Source organism: Leucoraja erinacea, chromosome 19, assembly GCF_028641065.1.
Source record: "Leucoraja erinacea ecotype New England chromosome 19, Leri_hhj_1, whole genome shotgun sequence".
Lineage (NCBI taxonomy): Eukaryota > Metazoa > Chordata > Chondrichthyes > Rajiformes > Rajidae > Leucoraja > Leucoraja erinaceus.
The window spans coordinates 16,579,026-16,604,277 of record NC_073395.1 but is presented as its reverse complement, the minus strand read 5'-3'; the positions used below and the strand labels follow the sequence as shown (position 1 = coordinate 16,604,277).

General features: G+C 47.6%; 1 protein-coding gene across 2 annotated transcripts; it reads left to right on the top strand.

The window, feature by feature from the left end:
* Window positions 1-428: 428 nt before the first annotated feature.
* LOC129706264 (transcription factor ETV6-like) lies at window positions 429-23,292 on the top strand. 2 transcript variants are annotated; one of them, XM_055650411.1, is made up of 8 exons: window positions 429-756; window positions 6,910-7,033; window positions 9,473-9,637; window positions 12,458-12,589; window positions 15,661-16,206; window positions 17,569-17,711; window positions 21,897-21,997; window positions 22,566-23,292. In XM_055650411.1, the coding sequence occupies exons 1-8, from the start codon at window positions 724-726 to the stop codon at window positions 22,669-22,671; spliced, it is 1,350 nt and encodes a 449-aa protein (XP_055506386.1). In that variant the 5' UTR covers window positions 429-723; the 3' UTR covers window positions 22,672-23,292. The 2 variants fall into 2 exon arrangements, with proteins under 2 accessions (XP_055506386.1, XP_055506387.1); XM_055650412.1 differs by having other exon boundaries at window positions 449-756; window positions 6,913-7,033.
* The last annotated feature ends 1,960 nt before the right edge of the window (window positions 23,293-25,252 follow it).

The window sequence follows — 25,252 nt, the reverse complement described above, 5'->3', positions numbered from 1 at the left end:
GCTGGGACATTCACCCATCTGCGGCCCACCGTGCCTCTGTGCACCAAAGATCCTATAGCAGATCCGCTATAGGATCTTTGCTGTGCACCATCCCGGTCAATGGCCATAAGTGAGTGCGGCGGGCTTTGTTTCCCAGCCAGGCCAGGCCGGGCCCCAAGTTAAAGCGTTTAAGAAGGAACTGCAGATGCTGGAAAATCGAAGGTACACAAAAAAGCTGGAGAAACTCAGCGGGTGCAGCAGCATCTATGGAGCCTTTTTCCTTTGCTGCACCCGCTGAATTTCTCCAGCTTTTTTTTGTGTGCCTCCCAAGTTAAAGCGGTCGCGCAGCCTTTGCGGACCCATACCCACCCGGCGACAGTGCCGCTTTAAGCGGGCTGGCGGCTGCCCCCGCCCCAGTCCCCGCCCTCCTACCCGGCCGGCCGCCGGCGGCTGCAGGCAGCCCACGTCAAGGGCTGGCTGGCTGGAGTGAGTCGGCGAGCAGCCATGAGCTCAGCCGGCACTCGGCTTCCTCTTCCCGGAAGCGGGGCGGCGCTGCCGGGATGTGATTGGCGATCGGGCCGCCATCCACCGCTCCCCCCCGCTCGGCGCTGAGGCTGCGGGCCGGCCCGGGGCCGCGTCCCCTCCTCACTCCCCCTCCCCTCCCTACAGCCCACCCCTGGGCGCTGGGCCCCGGCCCGGGCCCTGCCTTCCAGCCCGCCCGCCCAGGCCGCGGCCAGCACCGACATGTCGGAGGCTTTCGCACAGCGACACATCAAGGTAGGAGCGCACAAAGTTTGATCCGCTCCCCTTTACTCCCAAGTTTGGAGCCGGCCTGAGTTTGGATCCACTCCCTTCCCGGCGGTGGGAGAAGGAGGCCGGACGCAGCGATCGTGTCGCCAGCTTGTTGAAGTCGCAGGGGCGGGCGGTGGTGATGATCACAATGGGAAATGGAGGAGGAGGAGGAGGGTAGCAACTCGCCGGCCCGGGACCGGAGGGCTGCACTCGTGTCTCCAGAAAAGTTGGAGGTTTTATTTCATTAGATCTGACCCCCCCCCATCCCAAACAACAGTCTCCTGTCTAGGGAGGCACAAGCACGCACACACACTCTGAGATGTACACACAGACAGAGACATAGACACAAACACAGAGGTGCACAGGCAGACACACACACAGGCAGAAACATAAACACACACAGGCACAGAGCCATAGACAGACATACACACACACACACATACAAACACAACCATAGACACACACACACACACACAGAGCCATAGACACAAACACATAGACACGGGTACACACACACACACACACACACACACACACACACACACACACACACACACACAGGCCCAGGAAGTGTACTACCAAATACAAGCTGCAAGAGAAAAACGCAAGGTTTTAACCTTTCGATCAGTTTTTATGCCGACGAGAGGCGGCGACAAGGAAGTAAACATTACACGGGCTTTCCGCCTTCAGCTCGGATCTCTGCTCCGACCCACAGCTTCCGAAACAAACTGGATGCAGATGCTGGGATCTGGAGTAAAAATCAAACCATCGGAGGAGCTCGGCGGGTCAGCATGGGGACGGTTCATGTTGGATCAGATTCAGCAAAGCGTCAGGGTGGATGACGCGAGGCCTCGGGGAGACTGTGTTCCAGTTCTACCCTCGGTCTCCCAGTGACGCAGCTTGTCCTCACCCGGGGAGACAGACGTCTGCAGCAGACCTGGGACTTGATGCCAGTGTGACTTGGCACGCTGAGACGCGCATGTCTTGATCCTGCCGTAAATGCCACCCATCTACTGGAACTCCCAGTTAGCCTCCTTCACCTCCAGTGTTTATCTACTGGGTCTTGTAGTTTGCCGATGTAGGAAAGAAGCTACAGTTTTCAAATAATCTCACCAGTAAGAGCATCAACGAACTATTTGAGCATTGGGAGGGGGCACTTGAGCCTAGCTCGGTGCCAGGCAATGTACAACATAGATGACTCTGCTGATAGGGAGAGCAGACGAGGAGTTGGGTGGAGATAGACATACACAAACATCTGTTGAAGGAAGATTAATTTGTTATGTAATCACAGGTCAGAATGTAGGAAATAGAAGCAGTGCATGCCTGACAAGGGGAAAATTATCACGTTGTTTGGAAGAGGAAAATAGAGGAGCAGGTGAAGAAAAGCAGTGATGTCACGTGTTAAAGTAACAAATGGAGACTTATCCAATGTTCCAGGATTGTAGACTGATAGGATGGAGAGCAGGAAGCAGTCTGCAGTTTTTTAGGTTTGGAAGTGAACACTGCTGACCTCACTGGAAATTCTGGTGACTGCTCTGAGAATTCAGTAAGGAACTAGGGACACCGATGGTGTTTACTTTTTCAAAAAGCAGCACAAAGTGCTGGGGTAACTCAACGGGTCGGCAGCATCTCTGGAGAACATGGATTGGTGACATTTCAGGATTGGACCCTTCTTCAGACTGATTGTAGTGGGGGGTGGGGGACACAACCCCCCACCTCAGTGTTCCCCAGAAATGCTGCTTGACCTGTTGAGTTACTCCAGCACTTTAAAAAATATATATACTTCAGCATCTGCAGTTCCTTCTTGCCTATGTTTGCAGATGGCATCAAAGTCAAAAGTGTTAACATTAAAAAAAAAAAAGACAACGTTCTAAAGAACTATTGAAAAGATGGTTGAATAGGGTTAAATCTTGTCAAATGGAATTCTACTTTGAAAAAGCAAACAATGGAGGAAACAAGGGCAGCAGCTGCTGGTAGCGATCAGCAGGTCAGGCAACATCTGTGGAGAGAGGCGGGTCATGTCTCTGGGTGCTGTTCCTTGGATCTGGGGTAAGTTAGTGAACACATTGAACAAGGAGAATGTCTCTGAAAGATGAAGAGCAATTTCAGTGGGGCGATGATTTGGTTTAACACAGCTGATCTGTCAGCGGTTGTGGAGGATGAAACAAACAAGGGTGCAGGAGGGGCAGGGAATGCAAGTGCAGAATATGTCAGTTACTGGACATCTGAAGCGGCAGAGAACACTTAGCTTCACAGGAGAGAGAAAAATGTGTTAGAGTTACAGATTATTCACCTTGATCAGAACCGGTCAGTTCTGACACATGGTGGAAAGCCCAATTATCTGTAGTTGTTTGAATTTGCAGTTGAGGCCTACATGCTGTAACATGCCCAAACAAGATGAGTGTGGTTTGTCAAGATTGCAACAGTGTAAGACTGAGGTCAGGGTGGGAGTGGGTTGGATAATCAAAGGGCCAGGCAGCTGGAAGCTCGGGTAGCCTTTACTGACTGGAAAGCTGTCACCCAATCTATGCGTGGTTTAGTCTGTGAACAGGAGATCACATTGTGAAGCGACTGCTGCAGGCTACCCTAGAGGAAGTGTAAGAGAATCGCTGCCACACCTGGAAGGAGTGTTTGCTGCCGTGGATAGAGGGAAGTGCGTGCATCACATCTACTGTAGTTGTACGGGAAAGTGGTCGGAGGTGGTTGAAGGAAGGGATTGGTTCTTTCGGAATGCTGAAAGTGGGGGGGATGTTGGGATATGTTGACGGCATCACATGATGAGAATACAAGATTGTATGTGTAAGATGATGCATTTTGGTAATTGATACAAGGCTGAAATATTAGTGTATTAGTGTCATGAAGCAGGGAAACAGGCCCTTTGGCCCAACTCGGCCATGTCGACCAAGTCTCCATTTAAATTAATCCCATTTGCCTGTGTTTGGCGCATGTCTCTCCAAATCCTTTCCTATCTATGTAACTGCAAAAATTGTCTTTTAAGTGTTGTTATTGTACCTGCCACTACCAATTTATCTGCGGCTTGTTCCATATTCATACCACTGTCTGTGTAAAACAAATGGATCAGATACACAACTTGTCAAAGGCAATAGAGTAAGCCCTGAGAATTCACAGCGTTATCGTGTAGAATCTTAAAAATAAAGTGGGCAATGATTAGGTGGTTAAAAAAATGTTAGTACTGTAGAGGATATTTTTTCAATCACAAACTTGAGGCAATCGAGAGAGTGTTCTTCAGCTTTGATAACAGGGAACAGTCTACATATCATCAACTTCTTTAAAAACGACAAACACTTCATCATTTCTGCAGAATCAGCACCTGTACTTTATCCACTGCACTATCATACTCTTCCTAGAGCATGGTTGACAAGACTAAATGAGAAAATTTTGAGAGGAATTGGGTGAATTTCTGCGGAGAACTGTGAGGCTGTGGGATTCACTTACAGAGTTAGTGGTTAATGAAAAGCATCCATATCCATACTTGGTTACCTGGTGGGAGGAGGCATATGAGAGGTAAATGTGATCAGGACTGCATTAGTAAATTGAGAGAAAATTCTAAAGCAACAACTTGGACTAAATGTCCTGATTTAATTCACATATCAAGTCAAGAGTGTTTTATTGTCATCTGTCCCAGATAGGACAATGAGATTCTTACTTGCAGCAGCACAACAGAATCTTCAGGGTGATGGGACATATCAGGGGGGGGCATGGGCTCACATCTCTGGAGACTGCCCATGATCTTGTCTTTACTGTGAGGATTTTGGTGAGGACACATCTGCTTGGAGAGCTAACAGATTGATTGTATTCTGGCCAACATAAATCCCTGAATTACTATTGGAATAAACACCTTGTATGGTCTCTTGAAATTGGGGTTAATTGGGGTTGCACATTGTACAAATTAATAGTCGTATTTTTAAAAATTGCAACAATAATTAAGTCCAAAAAGAAAATTTGAAGTCTCCTCAACGCAATAACAAGTTCTTAGCTTGTGTCAGTCACAATAATTCAACCCACAATGTGCGAGCCTTGGTGACAGATACTGACCCCCACCTACAGCTCAGTACGGCGATACCGCAGTGAGTGAAAATAACTGTTAGCAGTGTACTTTTTTACACACATCAGTTCCTCCCACTACTAGAACATTAAACAGTACAGCACATGAACAGGCCCTCTGCCCCCCGCAATGTTTGCGCCGATCAAGATGCCAAGTTAAACTGATCTTATCTGCCTGTAAATGATCCATACCCCTCTATTCACTGCACTTCCATGTGTTTATCTAAAAGCCTCTTACACACCACTATCGTATCTGCCTCCACCACCAGCCCAGGCAATTTGTTCCAGGACCCCACCATTCTTTGTGCCAGTATTATACAGTGAGTATCCTGTACCCACCATTACTGTACCTTAATGCAGTGACAGACCCATCCCCCCCATAACTACGCAGTATCATACACCAAGAGACCATACCAACCAGTACGGTATCTCAGTTATACAAAGAAACTCTGTCCCCGCCGCTTTTTGTACTAAATTATATGCATGCACTGAGTACGAGCAGCTTTTAATTTCATTGTACATGTATAGTGACAATAAATGGCATATCATATCATATCATACTGTACCTCAGTGCTCTGTTTACAGAGACATGGCTTATTCCTGACATACCTGACTGTGCCATTCAGCCCAAGAACTTCTCCCTTCACCAGGGGAATTGTATGGCGTCTTCAGGCAAGGTTAGAGGCGGTGGGGTCTGCTTTATAATCAATGTCGTGCGGTACTCAGACTTGGTAGTCCTGGAGAGCTCGTGCTCCCCGTACCTGGAATATCTGACTGTGAAGTGCCGTCCTTACTATCTGCCGAGAGAATTCGTCTCAGCTATCCCGATAACAGTCTATATCCCTCCCCATGTGGATGTCTGAATGAACTGTACTCTGCTATGCCTTAAGACAAAACACTCCAAAGCCCTGGTCATTGTTGCCAGGGACTTAAATCAAGCTAACTTCAAGGGTGTTCTATCAATGTACCAGCAGCATATCTCTTGTCCCACCAGAGGTGACTGACTGCCACGACAGGCCTACTACGGCTGATGCCATATCCATGGCTCAACACTCATCCTTGGAACACCTGGATAAGAGAAACATCTATGTCAGACTTCTATTCACAGTCTAGAGCTCTCCCTTCCCTTCCAAGCTCATTTCCAAGCTCGAGAAACTTAGACTCAGCACTCACGTCTGGAACTGGATCCTCGAATTCCTGACCAACAGACCACAATCAGTGAGGTTGGGTGACAAATCCTCTACGATAATCCTCAACACTGGTGCCCCGCAAGGATGCATTATCGGCCCCCTTGTTTACTCATACACCTGCGACTGTGAAGCCAAATAAAAGGAAGGAGATTGAGAACCTCTCAGGAGTAAACCTGCTCAGGAGTAAATATCACCAACTTGTTTTGGACCAGTCATATCGAGGCAATGGCCAATAAAGCACACCAATACCTCTACTTATTAAGAAAGCACAGGAAGTTTGACATCAACTTCTATAGATGCACCGTGGAAAGGATTTAATCGGGATGCATCACAGCGTGGCTTGCAAATAGCTCTATTCAAGACGGCAAGAAAGAGAATTGTGGACGTAGCCCAGACCATCTTGTAAACCAACCTTTCTTTGATTGACTCCATCTACAGTTCATAATCAAGTTTGAGTCTCACATCGGACACTCACCCATTCTCCCTCTCCCATCAGGCAAGAACTGTGAAAAGGCACACCTCCAGATTCAGGGACAGTTTCTTCCCAGCTGTGATCAAGCAACTGAACCACCCTATCACCAACTAGAGTGCAGTCCTGAGCTACCATCTACCTCATTGGAGACCCTCAGATTATTTTTAATCAGATTTTACTGGACTTTAGTCTTTACTTAGACTCTAGAGATACAATGACGGAGCCATCTCATCAGACATGTACCCGGTGTTATACAACGAAACTCTGTGCCATCCGGTATTGTACATCCATATTTTAAATGACAGACATAGGTTGCGGTGTTAGTGTCCAAGAGGCTGTTGCGGTGAGCGAGGGGAATGTTCCAGTTAACAGTGCTTCATTTAGTGACAATGTTATATTTATTTTTCCCAGCAGGAGCGAAACGCATACACGCCTCCCGTCAGCCCTGTGCCGCCGTTCCCCAGCTCCGTGCACGGGGCTGCCTCCGAGTGTAGACGCATGGCAGATGGATCGCACGCTCTCCCTGCTCACCTCAGTAAGTAGAATGTGCAATCCAGTGTGTGAAGATTGTCCTAGTGGTGGAGGGTTGGGCACTGAAAGTGTTGCCTAATTTCACAGTTTGCTCCTCAGACCACGAGGCCATTCTTTTCCTTGTTCTGAGTTTCTTCCCTTCCCATCCCTGCAGCCTCTCTCTCAATCCATCTCACCCCTCCTATTACGCTTGTATTATTTTCTCGATCTTTGAATCCACTTTTCCTGCTACTCTACAAAATTCAATTCCATTCAGCTGAGAACGCCAACACTTTTCAATTTTTTCACCATCTAACAAATACTACACCTTTGTGGGGCGATAGTTCCAAAATGAAGGCGAGGAACCAGGTGCTTCGGGAGGTATTTATATATATATTTTTCAAATTTATTTTTAATAGTGTCCTCTTGTCACCAGAGGAGTCTGCAAGAGGAAGATGGCACCTAAACCCTTGCCTTTTATCCCTCCAGCTAAGGGCCGTCTCTGGACTCAACCATTCCCGTGCCGAGGGGTTTGATAGTGGGAATGGTCCGACCCTTGGGAGCCTCCACACCCATCTATTTTCTTATTTAAAATTCAATTCTTCCTCTTGATGTTCCATCCACCATATCTTTGCCCATTCACATACCCAGTCGGCATGTCACCCAAGCCACTTTGGATCCTCCTCAGCAGCATCCAGCAATCATCAACAAACTTGGATATAGTGGACATGATCCCTTCATCCCAATCATTGATGCTGACTGTGAACAGTAATGAGCCCAATACAAACCTCGCCAGACAATGACCTTCTTTTGCCATCTATTAGCCAAGCTTCAGTTCACATGAGCAGGTTAACCTGATCCAAAGTACTTTAATTCCTGTGGCATCTTCTGAAAATCTAAATGCACCAAATTCACTTATTTCTCCTCGTCCATTCTGCTGGCTCAAAACTCCCTAACTGATTTATTTAAACAAGATTTCCCATTCAGGAATCCACGTTGACTTTGCCCAATCCTATTATTAGTTTTGAAAAATTCTGTTACTATTTCCATAACATAGATAATTTTCCCATCACTGATGACGGGCTTACTGGTTTTGAGTCTCTTGTTTCTCCCTTCTAAAATAATGACATTACATTTGTGATCTTCATCTCTGTGAAAGCATTCTAGAATTCATGGCGTTTTGAAAGGTGACAACATCCGGGACGGTGACTCCAGTGACAGCTCTTTGAAAACGCTAAGATGACTCGTGTTGGGCTTCCAGTCCCTTTCATTCCTCCAATACTAATTTTTCACCAATACACACACCTCGTGATTTACGCAGGGGTTATGCACTTGAAAAGTAAAGTGTAAATAAAAAAGGGTATTAATTAAACATATGCCATTCAATTCAATCAAACGTTTTCCTAGCTATATAGTGGTAGAGTTATACCGCACAGAAACAGGCCCTTCAACCCAATCTGTCTATGACGACCAGTGTTCCTAAATCAGCTAGTCCTATTTACCTGAGCTTGGACCACTTCCTTCTGTCTTTCCTATTCAAGTACGTGTCTAAGAGTCTTTTTCCTGTAATTGTACCAGCCTCAACCACTTCCTCTGGCAGCTTGTTCCATCTGTTTATGATTCTCTTAACTAACTTTTACTTTTTAAAACATATTCAGATTTTCAATTATTTCCTATCGAAGTAAGCACCTCAAATGTTCTCAAAATATATTCCCACCTCATGCCCGCTTGTTAGCCTGTATATATAGTATTTCAAACTTGCCATTTTATCTTGAGCAAACTTGGGGGATCTTACTCTGTTTCTTCATCCAAGGCATTCACAGTGCAATGGACAACGCACTGTGTCAACCTGCAGTTACTCCAAATGCTTCCCCTCCTTTAGCCAGTCGGCTCTGTACTAATGTCACCCGAAATCCCACACAACTTTACTTAATGTAATACTTGTGTGTAACGCCTTATCAATCGCTTTTTGGAAGTGTTGGGACTAGTTTCACCTATTCATCCCTTCTCCCTTGCACTCTGTGTCTGAAGACCATCCACAGAATTACAGGCCTCACCTATTGCACATCAGCAACCATTCCTTTAGTATCCAGTATGTACTTCCTCAACACTGCTCACTTTGGGGCTGTGTTCCTGCTATTTTGGGGTTGCGTTTTTGTGTGTGTGTTTATATGGGAGGATTAACATTACAATGCAGTAGGTATTGGGGTTACTGTGGCCAAAGGTCGGAGGAAGGGGATTGGGCGGAGAAAGTGAGGTTGGGATTTAAGTGGCTTGGGATGGAGTAACTTTAAATTGGACATATGGGAAAGACTGTCCAGCCTTGGGCACAGAACTGCACATGGTGCTCCAGGTGTGGCCTAACCCACGTTATATGAAACTGCAGCATGTATTTCGGGAGTGGGGTGGTCGTTTGCTATGGGGGTGGGGATCAGTGGATCAGTGTCCCATTTTCACTCCGCAGGGTTGCAGCCAGTGTTCTGGAGCAGGCTGGATGTCGGTCAGTGGCTGAAGTGGGCAGAGCAGGAATACTCTCTGCGCCCGATGGACTGCGACATGTTTGAGATGAACGGCAAAGCTCTCTGCCTGCTGACCAAAGAGGACTTCAGGTACCGGTGCCCACACTCAGGTAAAACACCTCCCTTCAACAGGACTTCACCAGGGTCGGACACTGTTGCGATACACGGTTGCTTTGTGCAGGACCCTCTGTCTAATGTGTCAGTGCCCCGGGGCATGTAGGGCAGGACAACAGTTGGGGTGGGTTGGAGTTTGGGGCCGCTGGGGTTATTGGAGGCACGTGAGAGGTGAGCAGAGCATCGGGCTGAGGCCACAGGATCCTCACTCCCTGCACATCTCTTTCCGTCGCATCTTCAACTGCTATCCACCCCTTTGCTCAGCTGCATCATCCATGTTAACCTGTGTCTCTCTCCTCTGCACAGCTGCATCACCCCCTGTGCAGTCGCCAACCCTCCTGTGCAGCTGTTGTCCCCTCCTTTACCGCCTTTGCACAATCAGTTCCTCTCTTTACACAACTGCCCCTTTGCCTTGCTGTTTCCTCAGCTGTGGCTCAGCTGATTTCCTCACCCCTGTGCAACCATGTCCCCCTTGCCGAACTGCTGCCCCTTCCACAGATCTCCCGCTCCCCCGCTCCTCCCGCCCACTTTCCTTCATGTGCCCTACTTCCTCCATTGCTTCCTCAATTATTCAGGTTTTTCGAATCTGAGCTTCACAGGTTGAGTCAACATTTATTGCCCATCCCCGTTGCCTTCGGGAAGGTGGGGGCGAGCTGCCTTGATCCACTACAGTCCTTCTGGTGAAGGAGCGCTCACAGTGCTGTCGGTGAGGATTTACTCCCAGGGGGAATGAAGACCCAGCGATTATATTTCCATGTCGGTATGGTGGCTGAACCCGCAGGTGTTGGTGTTCCCCTGCACCTGCTGCCCTTGTCCTTGGTGGTAGGGCTCTTTGGTTTGGGAGGTGCTGTTGGCGTAGCCTAAGTGAATGTGTACTCTGTCGAGGGTTCACACTGCCGGTAGGGGTGGTCCTGAATGGTGTTGAGGTTCCTGAGTATTAATGGACATACATGTACTAATCGCACTACTGCCTTGTGATCAGGAGGGGAGTTTGCTGCAGGATGCCTGACCTCTGATCTGCTGCTATAGTCACGGTGATTTGTGGCTGGTTTAGGACATTGCCATTAGAGCACTTAGTATTGGAATTGGTTTATATTGTGCAGTGTACCAAGCTACAGTGAAAAGCTTTTGTCTGCATGCTATTCAATCAAATCAAAATGTGCATTTGATTTATTGGTTTTTGAAATTACGCTCTTGTTCATTTAATACCAAAGCTTGATTTACGTGTTAGTTCTTTTGGAATAATACATTTAAATTTACTGCTGACAGCATTGTCGCATATATGTTTAATTTATGCGTCTTTGAATTACATGCTGCTGTTCAAACACATATCCCCTGCGTAAAATGAGAGGTGCTTGTGTACAATCAAACCAGACACAATTGCAAAGAGAAAAATACCAAAATGCAGAATATAGTGTTATAGCATTATAGTGTTGTAGCTACAGGAAATAAGTTCAAGATTCGCAATGAGGTAGGTGGAAGATCTGGGCTACACCCCAGCTAATCGGAGGACTGTTCAGTGGTCTGATAACCGCGACAAATAAGCTGGTCATAAATTAGGTGCCACGTGGATCCTTGCTTTTGAAGAAGCTTCCCGACAGGAGAGGGGAGAAGAGGGAATGACTAGAGTGAAAAATGTCCGCAATTATGTTGGTTGTTGTCCGGAGGCAGCGTGAGGTACGGATGAAGTAGATAGTGGTGAGTCTGGTCTACATCCAGAACTCCCTCCAATTTCGTATAGTCTTGGGCAGAGTTGATGCCCAACTGAGCCGCGATGCTTCCTGGTAAGAGGCTTTCTACGTTGCATCTGTGGAATTGGCAAGAGTCGTTGGAAACATGCCGAACCTCCTTAGTCTCCTGCTGAAGTAGACGCATTTCTGCACGTTTTTGTTCATAGCTTCAATGTGGTTGGTCCACAAGACAAATTGTTGGTGATATTTATGCTTAGGAAGTTGGTGATGGAAATGCCATTGAATGTTAATGGGTGGATGGTCAAACTAAACTTTCTCTCCACTGCCTCAACGGCATCGTCTCCACTTCCCTGCACCCCACACTGACCCTGTCTGATACCTCCCCCTTCACCTACCACCCCCCCCCCCCCCCCAACCCCCGGCCCGGTTGTCTCTCCCCTCCCATCCTCAGTCCAGCTGTTCCCATCCTTCCTCCCAACCCCCCCCCCCCCCTCCCCCCCCCAGCTGTTCCCACCTCACCTCTCCCAAGTCTGGTCATTCCCATCCTTATTCCTCCATTCTTCTCTTCTCCCCCACCTTGGCCCCATCCAGGGACATTTACTTCTCTGACTTTTTGCCTCCATCTGTAGATTTTCTGCTCCTCATGATCTCAACTTATGTCCCCCCCTTATTTGTTACTTGACCACTAGCTTCCGGATTTGGCCAACCCACCTTTGCCCTGATCTCTGTCCTTCCCTCCATACTGGATCCAACCTTGCCTCCCCACCTTGCTTGCTGTTCTCCTCCTTGTTCCTTATTCCATACCACTGCAGTTATTATTTTGCTAGGCACTTCCTGCAAGTTTCTCCCTTTGATCATGTTGCACCCCTGACCCTCCAGTGACCACCTGTCCCTTACCCCATGACTGTTCCACCCATTGTCCTCCATTGTTACCTTGTTCTGACCCATGTGAAAGCCAGCGATCTTCGTGCCTCAGCCCCCACCCCCCTTGTTTTTCCTCCCTCTTGCCCCAGTCATACTTCTCCGGACCCTGCCCCCACCTACCCTTCCCTTCTCTTCGTACCCTTTTGCCTCTGCCTCACTTTTGCCGTTGTTTTCATGATTGGTTGCTTCTTGTCATCTCAGGAGATGTCCTCTATGAATTACTACATCACATCCTGAAACAGCGGGGATCGCCTGTTTGGTACCCACCGTTTCTGCAGCCAGGGAACACCTCACACAATCCACCGGGGGTCATCCTTCATAATCACTTGGAAAGTAAGTGTATTTGTATTGGTTTATTATTGCCATGTGTACAGAGACACAGTGAAAACAGGCAGAACATACCATACACGAGTACATCAAGTAGTGCAAACATTTTATGAACTTCTATTAGGTCTCCCCTTGATCTCCGACATTCCAGAGCAAACAAATCAAGTTTGTTGAAACGATTCAAATCTCTTTTTGTTCCTAATACCCCCTAATCCAGGCAACATTCTTGAAGGATTCTTGAGACAAACCTCTTCTGCACCCTCTACAAAGCCCCTACATTCTTCCTATAATGAGGCGACCAGAACTGCGCACAATATTCCAAATATGGCCTAACAATTCCTATAAAACTGCAACATGACTTCCGAACTCTTATCTCAATGCCTTGTGTTGCCACTTTCAGGTTGCTATGGACTTTGACACCAAGACCCCCAAGTACATCAGCGCTATTAAGGGTTTTGCCTTTAGTGTGATGACCAGAACTGCACACAAGATGACAGTTGTGACACCAAGCAGTGCCAGGGTTGAGGGGGATTGTGTGACAAACTGCTCTTGTAAAGTTAGAGAGAGGGAAATGAGCCCTCAGTTAATTTTACACCCAGGGCATCGGAAATGTCCTCATTCTTCAGAGAACAGGGGTTTCCCTCTTATATTATAGATGGGACTCTCACCAGGGTCTCTTCTATACCCCGCAACTCTGCTCTCACTCCCCATCCCCTCATTCGTAACATGGGCAGAGTCCCCCTTGTCCTCACATTCCACCCTATCAGCCATCACATACAACAAATAATCCTCCGACATTTTCGCCACCTTGGCAACGGAATCCCACCACAGGCCACATCTTCCCATCTCCTCCCCTGTCTGTTTTCCGCAGAGACTGTTCCCACCTTAACTCCCTGGTCAATTCGTCCCTTCCCACCCAAACCACTCCTGGCACTTTTCCTTGCAACCGCAAGAAATTATACACTTCTCACTTTACCTATCCCCTTGACTCCATTCAAGGACCCAAGCAGTATTTACAGGTGCGGCAGAGGTTCACCTGCACCTCCTCCAACCTCATCTATTGCATCCACTACTCTAGGAGTCAGCTGCTCTACATCAGTGAGACCAAGGGTAGGCCCAACACCTCCGCTCGGTTCGCAATAACCAACCCGATCTCCTGCTGGCTCGGCACTTCAACTACCCCTCCCATTCCGAATCCGATCTTTCTGTCCTGGGGCTCCTCCATGGCCAGAGTGAGGCCCACCATAAATTGGAGGAGTTGCACCTCATATTTTGCTTGGGCAGTTTGCACCCCAGTGGTACGAACATTTACTTCTCTAATTTCAGGTAGTCCCTGCCTTCTCCTCCCCTTCTCCGCTCTCCCTCAGCCCACTGTGTCCGCCTCTTCCTTTCTTCCCCCCCCCCCTCACTCTCACATCAGTCTGAAGAAGGGTCTCAACCCGAAACGTTGCCTATTTATTTCGCTCCATAGATGCTGCCTCACACGCTGAGTTTCTCCAGCATTTTTGTCAACCTCAGTTAATCCTCGTTTGTGATGTGTTATTTCAGAATTATGCCCAGTGAATGTAAACAAACATTTGAACAGACTTTGCTGCATCTTATTGGATCATTGTGAATACTCTTGTAACAGGGGAGGTTGAGTGAGGGTGGGAGGGAGTGTTGGGCAGAAAGACTCACTGTCAGGGGATTTGTCATCTACTGCCGTCTAGCAGACACTTGGATGTGGCTTTGATATTTCAGACATAAAAGAGAGGGAGGCAAAAGAGGTGGAGAAGGTCAGGGAGAATGTCACAGCGGCAATCAGAGGACATACTAGAGGGTTTGTCCACTGAGGCGACGTGGGTAGAGCTCAAAGATAAGAAAGGTGTAAGCAGCAGTAGAATTGTTGCCTTATAGCACCAGAAGCCCGGGTTCAATCCAGACAATGGGTGCTGTCTGTATGGAGTTTGTACGTTCTCTGGGAGCTCTGGTTTCCTCCCACACTCCAAAGACGTACAGGTTTGTAGGTTTATTGGTTTGGTAAAATTGTAAATTGTACCTACTGTGAAGGATATGTTAGTGTTCGGGGATCGCTGGTTGACGTGAACTCTGTGGGCCGAAGGGCCTGTTTCTTTATTGTATCTCTAAACTAAACTAAACTAACATTCTTATGGGATTGCACCAGAGGCCCTCCAATAGCCAGCGGGAGATAGAGGAACTGATTAGACAGATTACGGAAGATACCTAAACAATAGGGTTATCTTAGTGGGTGAGTTTAACTTTTCCAGTATTGGCTGGACTTGTTCAGTGCCAAAGGCTTAGATGCAGCAGAATTTGAGAGGGTTTTTTGAAACAGTGTTTGAATATTCCAAACACAGAAGGGACTGGACCTTGTGTTGGGAAACGATCCTGGCCAAATAACTGGTGTTTCAGTGGAAAACATTCTGGCGATAGTAATCACCACTCCCTAAATTTCAGAATGTTTTGAATAAGGATAAGCCTGGACCTTATGGGAAGGTACTAAATTGGATTGAGGCAAATTACAAGATTATAAAGCAGGAGCTAGCGGGAGTAAATTGGGAGCAGTTATTATTGGACACATTCACATCTAACATTGTTTAAAGGCCAATCGATCAAAGTTCAGGACTTTTTTTTCCAGGAAGTAGGAATAATAAGGGTGGCAAAGTAAGGGAACTTTGGATGACCATCGGGGCTGTAAATTTGATCAAAAAGAAAAGTGTATGTAGGTTTAAGAGGATAAAATCAGACAGGGCCTTGGGGAATATAAAGCAAGAAGGAAGAGCTGAAACAGGAGATTAGAAGGGGCAGGTGGGGTCACAAAATAGCTTTATTGAGTCGGATGAAAGAAAATCCCACGTTTTGTTATACATAAATAAATGATGGATCTTTGTCCCAAACATTATGGAGGGCACTGTACATTAACAACAAACGGGTAACCATCGAGAAGTAATGTACTGGTATTATGCTCTAACACGGGGAACAGACATGTTGTTAACACACAGACAGGGAAGTGAAAAAGGAATCGGGATTGCGTGGCATCCTGAACCGGGTTATTTTAACTCTGTATGTTCTTTCAGCTGCAGGTGTGGTGCACAGGAACTTGCGGCCCTTGGAGCACATCAGCCTCCGGTCCCAGTCTTCCGTGGAGCCGTCACAGAGATTGCTTCAGTCGCCGGCACGGAATAACCACCGGCCATCTCCAAAGACGGACCAGGAAAGCTTGCACGGCCTCCTGCCGCCAATGGACAGAAACCAGACGCCCAGGTCTCAGGTGGAGAACATGCATGGCTCCCCGCCAGACATGGAGCAAAGACTTTCCATTTCCCCAGTGGACGAGAACCATTGCCCCTTGGGCAACGAGCAGATCCTGCATCCTCAGCATGCCGATGGCTCGCCGCAGGACAACTCTCGCATTGTCCAGTTAATTTCCACTTCCATGATGAACCCCATTATCCTGAACAGCCGGCAGCTCTCAGAGTTCAGGCCCAGACTGTCTGAGGAGAACGTGCACAAGGAGAAGCCGTTAAACCTCTCCCACAAGGAGGAGCTGCTGTACAGGAACCATCTCATGGTGCCCATGGCAGCTCAGGACGAGTCACTCATGCCCATAGGAAGGATTGCAGGTAGGTACTGCATCAGCCATGAGTACAGGAGGGGATCACCACACTGTAGACAGAGAACGGGTCCTCCCCATGTTACCAACGCCAGTCCGTACTGGGAACAACGTTTGGCAGACAAATGAGATGGTTTTGCCGGCTGCTGTGGACTGCAGGCATCATCTGCTGGATGGAAAGTCAACGATATCTTAATGATTAAGTTAAAAGCTCCCGGTTTCATTACACGTTGCCCTTGGTTGGCCTATGTTTTTATTTAAATATATTGCCAGGGAGCCCCATTCACGGCTTGTGATCCCTGTGGAACCTGGGAAGGACCTGTATTGAGGAAAGGGTTGGGGAATCAAAGCCTAGAGGCCATATGTCTAACGTGAGAGGGAAATGGGTTAACAGCATCCAGAGCAGCAACTTCGCACATGGTGGTGGGTATGTGGAATGAACTGCCAGAGGAAATGGTTGCATCGGATACTCTTAACAACATTTAAAAGACAAATGGACAAGTACATAGATAGGAAAGGTTTAATGATATGGACTAAATGCAGGCAGATGGAACTAGCTTAGATGGTCATCATGGACGTTGGGTCAAAGGGCCAGCTCATCTCCTGGCCAAACACTTATAGTCCTTGAAACTTGAATTTGGATTCAACAGCTTCACGGCATAACTTTTTCTACACCCACCTATAATATTAACTCTTCTTAAACATTGCCTGTCCTTTTAAGGGTTCACTTTGTTTCAGATTTCCAACCACTGCTGTCTTTCCTACCTCATATTTACAATGCTGTTATTTCTCTCTGCTCTCATTAATCCCTCCCACATCCACCCTCCCACCGATCATCTGTGGCCAACCCTGCACCCGCTATCCAACGGCACTATCTCTGTTAACTTGATCCTGTCGTTGTCTTTACCACAGCCATTCCTTTGTATTCCCCACACCTCTTCCTGCAGCAATTCAGGACAAGCTGGTTTCTTACTGTCCTGTTTCTGATGAGAAGTCTTCAACCTGAAACATTAATCATTTCCCTATTCAGCTAATGACGGACCTGCTGAGATTTAAGCGAGTTCTGCATTTAATTCAGATTTACTGGTTATAAAGCATTTCTTTAAGACATAGATTGAGGAACATGGTCTTACAATCTAGGACCATCCCATACGACTGGATCAGTGAAGGGAGGAAGCTGCAGACGGAGAGATGAGTGGACAGGAGGAGCTGGACACCATTCAGGCAACTGGTGATGGACTTAACTATAGGTTTGGGAGTGAGAAACGCTGCCCCTTGGTGCCAGTGCTCGGGAGATCCGGATCGGTCATCGTCTTGAAGTATAGATGGCATCAATGGGGAGTACAGTTGGTGATAATGTTTTTGTCTGCAGACTGCAGGCTCCTGTGGGACTACGTCTACCAGCTGCTGTCTGACAGCAGATACGAAGGGTTCATCCGATGGGAGGACCACGAGTCAAAGGTTTTCCGAATCGTGGATCCCAATGGCCTTGCCCGTCTGTGGGGAAACCACAAGGTGAGGCACGGTGGCATGTGGCTGTCTTCAGGGCGGCCTTGGGTAACTGGGTGTGGCTTGGTTTTGTGATTCATTCTTGCATCTGGATTTTGTGATCTAGTTACCACAGGGTAAAGGCATTAAGCTTGTTTGGCTTTGTTTAGAGATATAGTGTGGAAATAGGCCCTTTGGCCCACCAAGTCCACACGGACCATTGATTATCCGTTCACACTGGTTCCTTGATACTCCACTTTCCCATCCACTCCCTGTACACCAGAGGCAATTATACTGAGGCCAATTAACCTACAAGTCCATGGGGGGGGGGGGGGGGAACTGGAGCACCTGGAGAAAACCCACGCAGTAACAGGGGGCACATGCAAACTCCACATAGATAGCACCTGTTGTCAAGATCGAATCGGTCTCTGGCGCTGTCTGGATTATCAAAAGGTCAACAGTGTGATTGCTGAGGTTTCCATAAGGTAATTGGGAGTCAAGTTTGTGATCTATTGAAGCTTCCACAAATCGATGGTAGTCTTCATGGGGTAATCAGAGGTCAGGTTTGTCATCCATTAGGTCACCATAAGGTAATCGGGGATCAAGTTGTAATCTTTTGGGGGAACCTTAGCGTTATAGCCCTGTCCCACGGTACGAGTTCATTCCAAGAGCTCTCCCGAGTTTAAAAAAAAATCAAACTCGTGGTAAGCATGGGGAATAAACGTAGCGGGTACGTCGGAGCTCGGGGACATCTCTTAGCGGCTCGTAACGCTAACGTTGGGTACTCGGGAAGACTCGACGAATGGCCAGGTATGCACGGGGAACTCTCATGAAAATTTTTCGACATGTTGAAAAATGTCCACGAGAACTCCCGGAGTGAACTCATACGAGTGGGACAGGGCCGTAACTCTCCGAGGTCGGAGTAGGGCACACTCGTTATAGTGATTGGCCTTGTGATCAGTTGGTGTTTCTCCAAGTAATTAGGTCACCTTGTGATTGATTGATACCATCACAAAGTTGTGGAGATCAGGTCTGTTGTTATCAAGCACTCGTCAAAGTACTTTTAAATGTTGCCAGGGGCTCAGGCAGTGAGTTCCAGATCCTCCGCGTCTCATTGAGGGAAATAATGATTCCCATCCATCCTCTAACCCTTCAAACTCCTTAATGACCAAACGTTTCCGGCCTCTTTTATTTAACCTGCCCCATCCATTCTTAATGTTGTGAACTTTAGTGAAATATCTTTGTTCACCTTGTTATAAAGAAAACGTACTCTACCTACATACGTCAAACAATCCTTGTTCAAGGTCTACCGCCGCCCTGTCCAGGAACTCTACTTCTGCTACATCGACGACTGCATTGGTGCTACCTCCTGCACCCATGCACAACTCACTGACTTCATCCATTCCACCACTAACTTCTATCCGGCACTCAAATTCACCTGGACCATTTCTGACATCTCTCTACCCTTTCTAGACCTTATATCTCCAAACAGGTAATCAGAGACTGTCCCGACATCTTCAGGGAATACTAATTCCCCTGGCTATCTGGACTAGGCTTCCCACCCTGGTCTCCTCTATATCCGTCTATCCCTACTCTCAATTCCTCAGTCCCCCCCGCATCTGCACCCAGGGCAGAGATCCCCCAACCTCACCATCGGAGATACCAGCATTCATACAGGGAATGGGGGTTCCCCCGACTTTTCGCTATAGATGAGGCTCTCACCAGGGTCTCCTCTATTCCCATAACCTCCCCTCTCACTTTCCGCATCCCCCTCCCCTCGTAACAAGGGCAGAGTCCCCCTTCCCACTCACCTTCCACCCTACCAGCCGTCACATACAACAGATAATCCTCCGACATTCTTCGCCAGGTGCGGCAGAGGTTCACCACTGCCACATCCTCCCACCTCCTCTATTGCATCCGCTTTCCGCAGAGTCCGCTCCTCTAGAACTCCCTGGACAATTCGCCCTTCCCGACGCTTCGCCCACCACCTCCCCTGGTACTTCCCAATTGCAACCGCAGGAAATTCTCCAGTAGTCTCTTTAACTCCCCCCTTGAATCCCTCCAAGGACCTCAAAATCCGACTTTTGCGGTCCTGCACCTCCTCCAACCCAGAGTCTATTGCCACCATAAATAGGTGTCAGCTGCTCAGCATCGGTCAGACCAAGCGCAGGCTTGGGTAGTCTACACCCAGCAGTATGAACATTGACTTCTCCAATTTCAGGTAGTCCTTGCTCTCTCCCTCTTTCCCCTCCCCTTTCCAGCTCTCCCACATCCCACTGTCTCTGCCTCTTCCTTTCTTCTTCCCGCCCCACCCACCCCCACATCAGTCTGAAGAAGGGTCTCGACCCGAAACGTCACCTATTCCTTCGTTCCATAGATGCTGCCTCACCCGCTGGGTTTCTCCAGCATTTTTGTCTACCCTCTACCTACATAATCTCTGTTTGAAGTGGTATTTCCCCAACCCTGGGAATTACCTTGTGTGTTCTCTGGACTTCCTCCAGTGCGATCATATCCTTCCTGTGGTATGGTGACTGGAACTATACACCGTTACACTGTACATCCAGCAGTGATCTAATTAATGCTATAAAGCAGAAGGGTCTCGACATGAAACGTGTTCCCCAGGGATGCTGCCGGCCCTGCTGTTACTCCAGCACTTTGTGCCCTTTTGTTGTGTAGCATCACCTCCACAATCTTATATTGAATGTCTCGATAATAAAGCCAAGTATCCCTTATGTTGTTTAAACAAAGATCTTCCTGTTCCTTTTCACAACAAGTTGGGTTTATTGTCAAATACACAAGAACTGTAAGGTACAATGAAAAATCCTACTTGCAGCAGCATTACAGGCGCATTGGCCTTCATTTCATAGTATCCCACCATTTCTTGTATGTTCTTTTCTCTCATATCCCTCTCTCACCATTTCATAAAATATAGAACAGTTCCTGAACAACACCTCGTTGAACACCTCTGCTCAGTCTGCCTAAACCTACCTGATCTCCTGGTTGCTAAACACTTTAACTTCCCTTCCCATTCCCACATTGACCTTTCTGTCCTGGGCCTCCTCCATTGTCAAAGTGAGGCACAGCTCAAATTTGAAAAACAGCACTTCATATTTGGCTTGGTTAGTTTACACCCCAGCGGTATGAATAGTGACTTCTCTAACTTCAAGTATCCCTTGCTTTCCCTCTCTCTCCATCCCTCCCCCTTCCCAACTCTTCGACCAGTCTGACTGTCCCTGATTACATTTTATCTGTTTGCTTTGTTGTTACCTTCTCCCAGCTATCAATGATCTATTCTACCTTCCCCTCCACCCCCTTTGATGTATTGTTCTCACACCTTAAACTTCCTTATCTCTGTATCTCCCCCCCCCCCCCCCCTCTCAGTCTGAAGAAGGGTCTCGACCCAAAAAGTCACCCATTTTTTCTCTCCAGAGATGCTGCCTGTCCCGCTGAGTTAATGAATGCATCACATATGTAGGATGTTTAAATTTAATATTATGGCGCTCACTTGTCTGTAGGTGTGTGTAAGTCAGGTGTTCGTATACCCGGGGGGGGGGGGGGGGGGGATGATGTTCTTAGTATTTTCTTAACCCTGGATAGATTGGTTCCCTCTTTAACACTTAATTACATTTTAATTTCTTAACTGTTATGGAAACACCAGTGTTGGGTACATCGGCAGTAACTGCATGTACTGATAGCTTCAGTGCGCCACATTGAAGGACAGCTGTCAACTGCACACGTCAGGCAATGTAACTGGTGCCATTGAGTTTCAGCTTTCTAAATGCATGGAACATCAAAGGCAGCACCATCTGCATGGTTCCACTTCAGACTGATTAGATGTGTGTTACAGGGTTCAGTGCAAGGTCCACTATTGGTCATTATTAGCAATTTGAATATAATTGGCATGGTTAGTAAGTTATGAAAGGTTCAGGGGGATATGGACCAGGGGCAGGCAAGTGGGACTACCTTGGTTAGGCATGTTGGGCGGCATGGATGGATTGGGCTGAGGGGCCAGTGTCTGTGCCCTTTGGCACAATGACTACGAGATCCAGCCTGTTTAAATCTTGATCGGTCAGTCACAATGTACTCATGTGGAGGGAAGCTGGAAAGTAGTGGGTTCAGCTCACAAAGGGCTGATAAGAGGAGGTTTTACATCAGTTACAGGGGATCAAAGTGGGCCAGCAGTTTAACAATCAATAACTCTCTCCTAAACAGAACAGAACAAACATGACGTATGAGAAAATGTCAAGAGCTCTTCGCCATTACTACAAACTCAACATCATCAAGAAGGAGCCTGGTCAGCGGCTCCTGTTCAGGTACGGAGCAGTTATTGGCGCTCAGAATCGGGAGATGGGAACATCTGAGTTGGCAGGCAGACACTGTGCCCCTTGGGTATGGAATGGAGCAAGTACTGTTGCAGTAGATGGGTGTGATGGAATCAGTGGTGGTAGTGGTTACTGGGGATGGGACGGTATGTGTAAGCTCAGTGTAGTTATACCCAGGGCACGGTGAATGGAGGGGGGGTTGGGGGGGGTTGAGAAGAAGGAATGGCAGAGGGTGAAATGGGACTAAATGAGGGATTGATAGAAGGTTAAATGGAGGAGAAGGAGGAACAGCAGTATGAAGTGGAAGATGGAATGGGGGAATTAAATAGGAGACGAGGGATCAGGAGAGGGTGAAGAGAAAAGTGGTTTATTTAGATGGCAACTCGTTCAAGGTAATGTACAATTACCAGATAGTGAGGGGACGGGACCCAGAGGAGGTGGGATCAGTGATGAGCATTGGAAGCGTACGGAGAGGGCCCAGCGAGAGGAACGAGGGTGAAGACAGACAGTGTTGCTGTCCCTATGCTTGGAATGAATTCTCCCCCTGGCCATCCGTCAGGTTTATGAAGACGCCGGATGAGATTGTGAACAGCCGTGCAGATCGCTTGGAGCACCTGGAGTGCCAGGAAATGGAGGAGCCTCTGTACCAGGATGAGGAGTGCTGAGTGCGGCAGCGGGAGAACTGGGAACATTCACTGGATGCGGCTCACACGCCAAGGCATCGCGGCTTGTTGGACTGGCCACCCCGAGTTATGGAGCGGGAAGTAGCTCTGCGTGAAGTGCTGGAGGGCCACTAGTACTCCAGCTATCGCTAAATCTATTCTACACCTGCTGTTTCATTACTGTGACAACCTTCAACCATTTATTTGACCAGTGATTGGGAGTGATGAAGGACAAGCAGAGGTTCAGCCCAGACCCAGAAGCCTACGAAGAGTAGAAGATGCTGCCATCTCTGAGGTCCCGTCATGGAGTCTGATCTACCTCTGGGCCAGGGAGCCAGGAGAGTGGAGCCAGTCCTGGCTGATAGATCTTATGCTGGAACTCTGTCTGTGTCAGCCTGCTAGGGTGGGGGAGTGGGATATCCTGCTGTCCAATGCACTATTTCTCTTAATAATTTTAACTTGAATTTTGAGTTTTTTTTAAAACTGCGCAAATGCAATTTCTTGCTCTCTATTTCTCTCTGAGCTCACGCTGAGAATCCATATTTCTGACAAAACACACTTTGTATCGACTCTTTTTGAACAATGCTACATCTTGAATTAAAATGAAAATGGATTTTAAATGGGCATTATTGTACAGGGCTCCAGTTGTATTCACTTGGGGGCGATTCTGTGAATCTTGAAACCAGAGAGGTGTACTCAGGAGCCAGCAACCACTGTGACAGCTAAAAACCTCCCACCAATCTTTGACGATTGCAGTCCTTTACAAATCTCATCAAATGCTTGTTGTACAGAAATCACAATAGGGATATTTGCTGTTTCATCTAATCTCACTACTTGCTCCTCCCCAACAGCTCCACATATAAGTGGCAGATCCCGTATAATCCCATGGAACTGGGCATCCTCACGTTATCCTCTTTCCTCCACCACCCAAGTGACAGATATTCTAACAGCATTGAAGCTGAATTCACTAAATTCAAGATTCACTCCCTCTCTTTACTGTTAAAATCACGGAAGCAGGACACTGCTGACCCACCCAGTGCCAGTGCTGCCTCTACTCCCCCGAATTATTGATCCATTTCCGTTCCGGAAGTTATTCCGCAAATGTATTCATAATCACCTGCTGGCATATAAACAAAATAATATCACAACTTCCGGAGTTAAGTGAAATATTTCTTAAGGACCCTCCACCACTGGAGTTGGAATATCAGCACCAATTTCCAATCTCTTTCTTATCTCTCTTTGAAGGGAAAGACTACTTTCTGCTGTCTTCTCACGGCTGAAATCCCTCATCCGAGCAGTTTTCATTTTTTCTAAAACCATTATATCATTCTTAGAGTGCTCAAAAATGTCAATTTTATTCAATGAAGCCATATAAATGAGTGATAAAGATTTAAGTAGCCAGTGGATGATGTGCTGATAAAGCACAGTAAGTGGAGGATTGTGTGGACCCTGATCATTGATCTACACTGAACTCCAGCCTTCTTAGATCCTGCATCTCCTTTCTCCAATTACTCTTTATTTCTCTTTCTTATCAAAATGTTCACCTCACATTTATCTAAACTGGCTCCAGGGCAGACTACATATCAGTAACTCGCACCTCCCAAAATCATGACCTCTGCAACACAAGACAATGGCTAACAAGGAACAGTCAGCATGGTTTTGTGTGTGGGAAATCATGTCTTACAAATTTGATCCAGCTCTTTGATGAGGTGACCAGGAGATGAGAGCAGGACAGTAGCCATTGTTTATGTAGATGTTAGTGGGTGGGTCGGGAGGCTCATAATCACACGGCAATATGACAAGCGATGCCTTCGCAGGCTGGAAACCGCTGGCAGATTAGCGGTGGGGGATGGATGGGGGGGGGGGGTGGGGGTGGGCAAATTAGCAGAGACAGGCTGGGGGGGGTGGGTCCCCCCCTTTGACCTGATAGGCCAATGTGGGACTTACCCCATAGGTAACAAGCCCCTATCCCTGCACCCACCCCCCCTCCCGCCACCTCATGCCCCAGATAGCCTCTCCTTACACACCCACCGCAGTTAACCTCCCCATTATGTCCCCCATTGCCCCTCAGGGACATTCCCTCTGTAGCCCCAGGTTCACCACTATGCACCTCCAGCCTGCCAGTGCATTGCCGGGAAGGTGCCCACTCAGGCCATGCACCAGCACCGGCCAGAGTGAGGGGCGAGGCCACGCAGGGTCCTGTCCTGCTGCAGAGTGGCCTTGCCTCCGCAAGGGGGTGACGCTCAGTGAACAGGCAACAAGTTCTCCAGAGTGGAGACTGCCTTGTGACACACAAGGAACTGCAGATGCTGGATTCCTGGGCTCCTGAACCATGGACCATCTCACAGATGCTTCCTGACCTGCTGAGTTCTTCCACCAATTTATTTTTTTGCTTGAGGCCCTTTAAAAGTTGTGTAACTCAATACAACGTTTTTGCCTGACTCAGCAAGTAATTCACAATTTAAATTGCTGTTTTAACCATCTTCCTAACATATTTTCCAGTTTGAAATTAATTTCCATCCAGTCTGCATCTCACAGTTGCATCATTGTCCACAAGCTGACTCTTGGTTTACTTCCCTGCATT

Coding starts and splice junctions, on each gene's coding strand:
- LOC129706264 (XM_055650411.1), top strand. CDS start 724: ATGTCGGAGGCTTTCGCACAGCGACACATCAAG. Junction 12,590..15,660: donor CCTTCATAATCACTTGGAAA/GTAAGTGTATTT, acceptor ATGTTCTTTCAG/CTGCAGGTGTGGTGCACAGG. Junction 21,998..22,565: donor GGTCAGCGGCTCCTGTTCAG/GTACGGAGCAGT, acceptor GCCATCCGTCAG/GTTTATGAAGACGCCGGATG.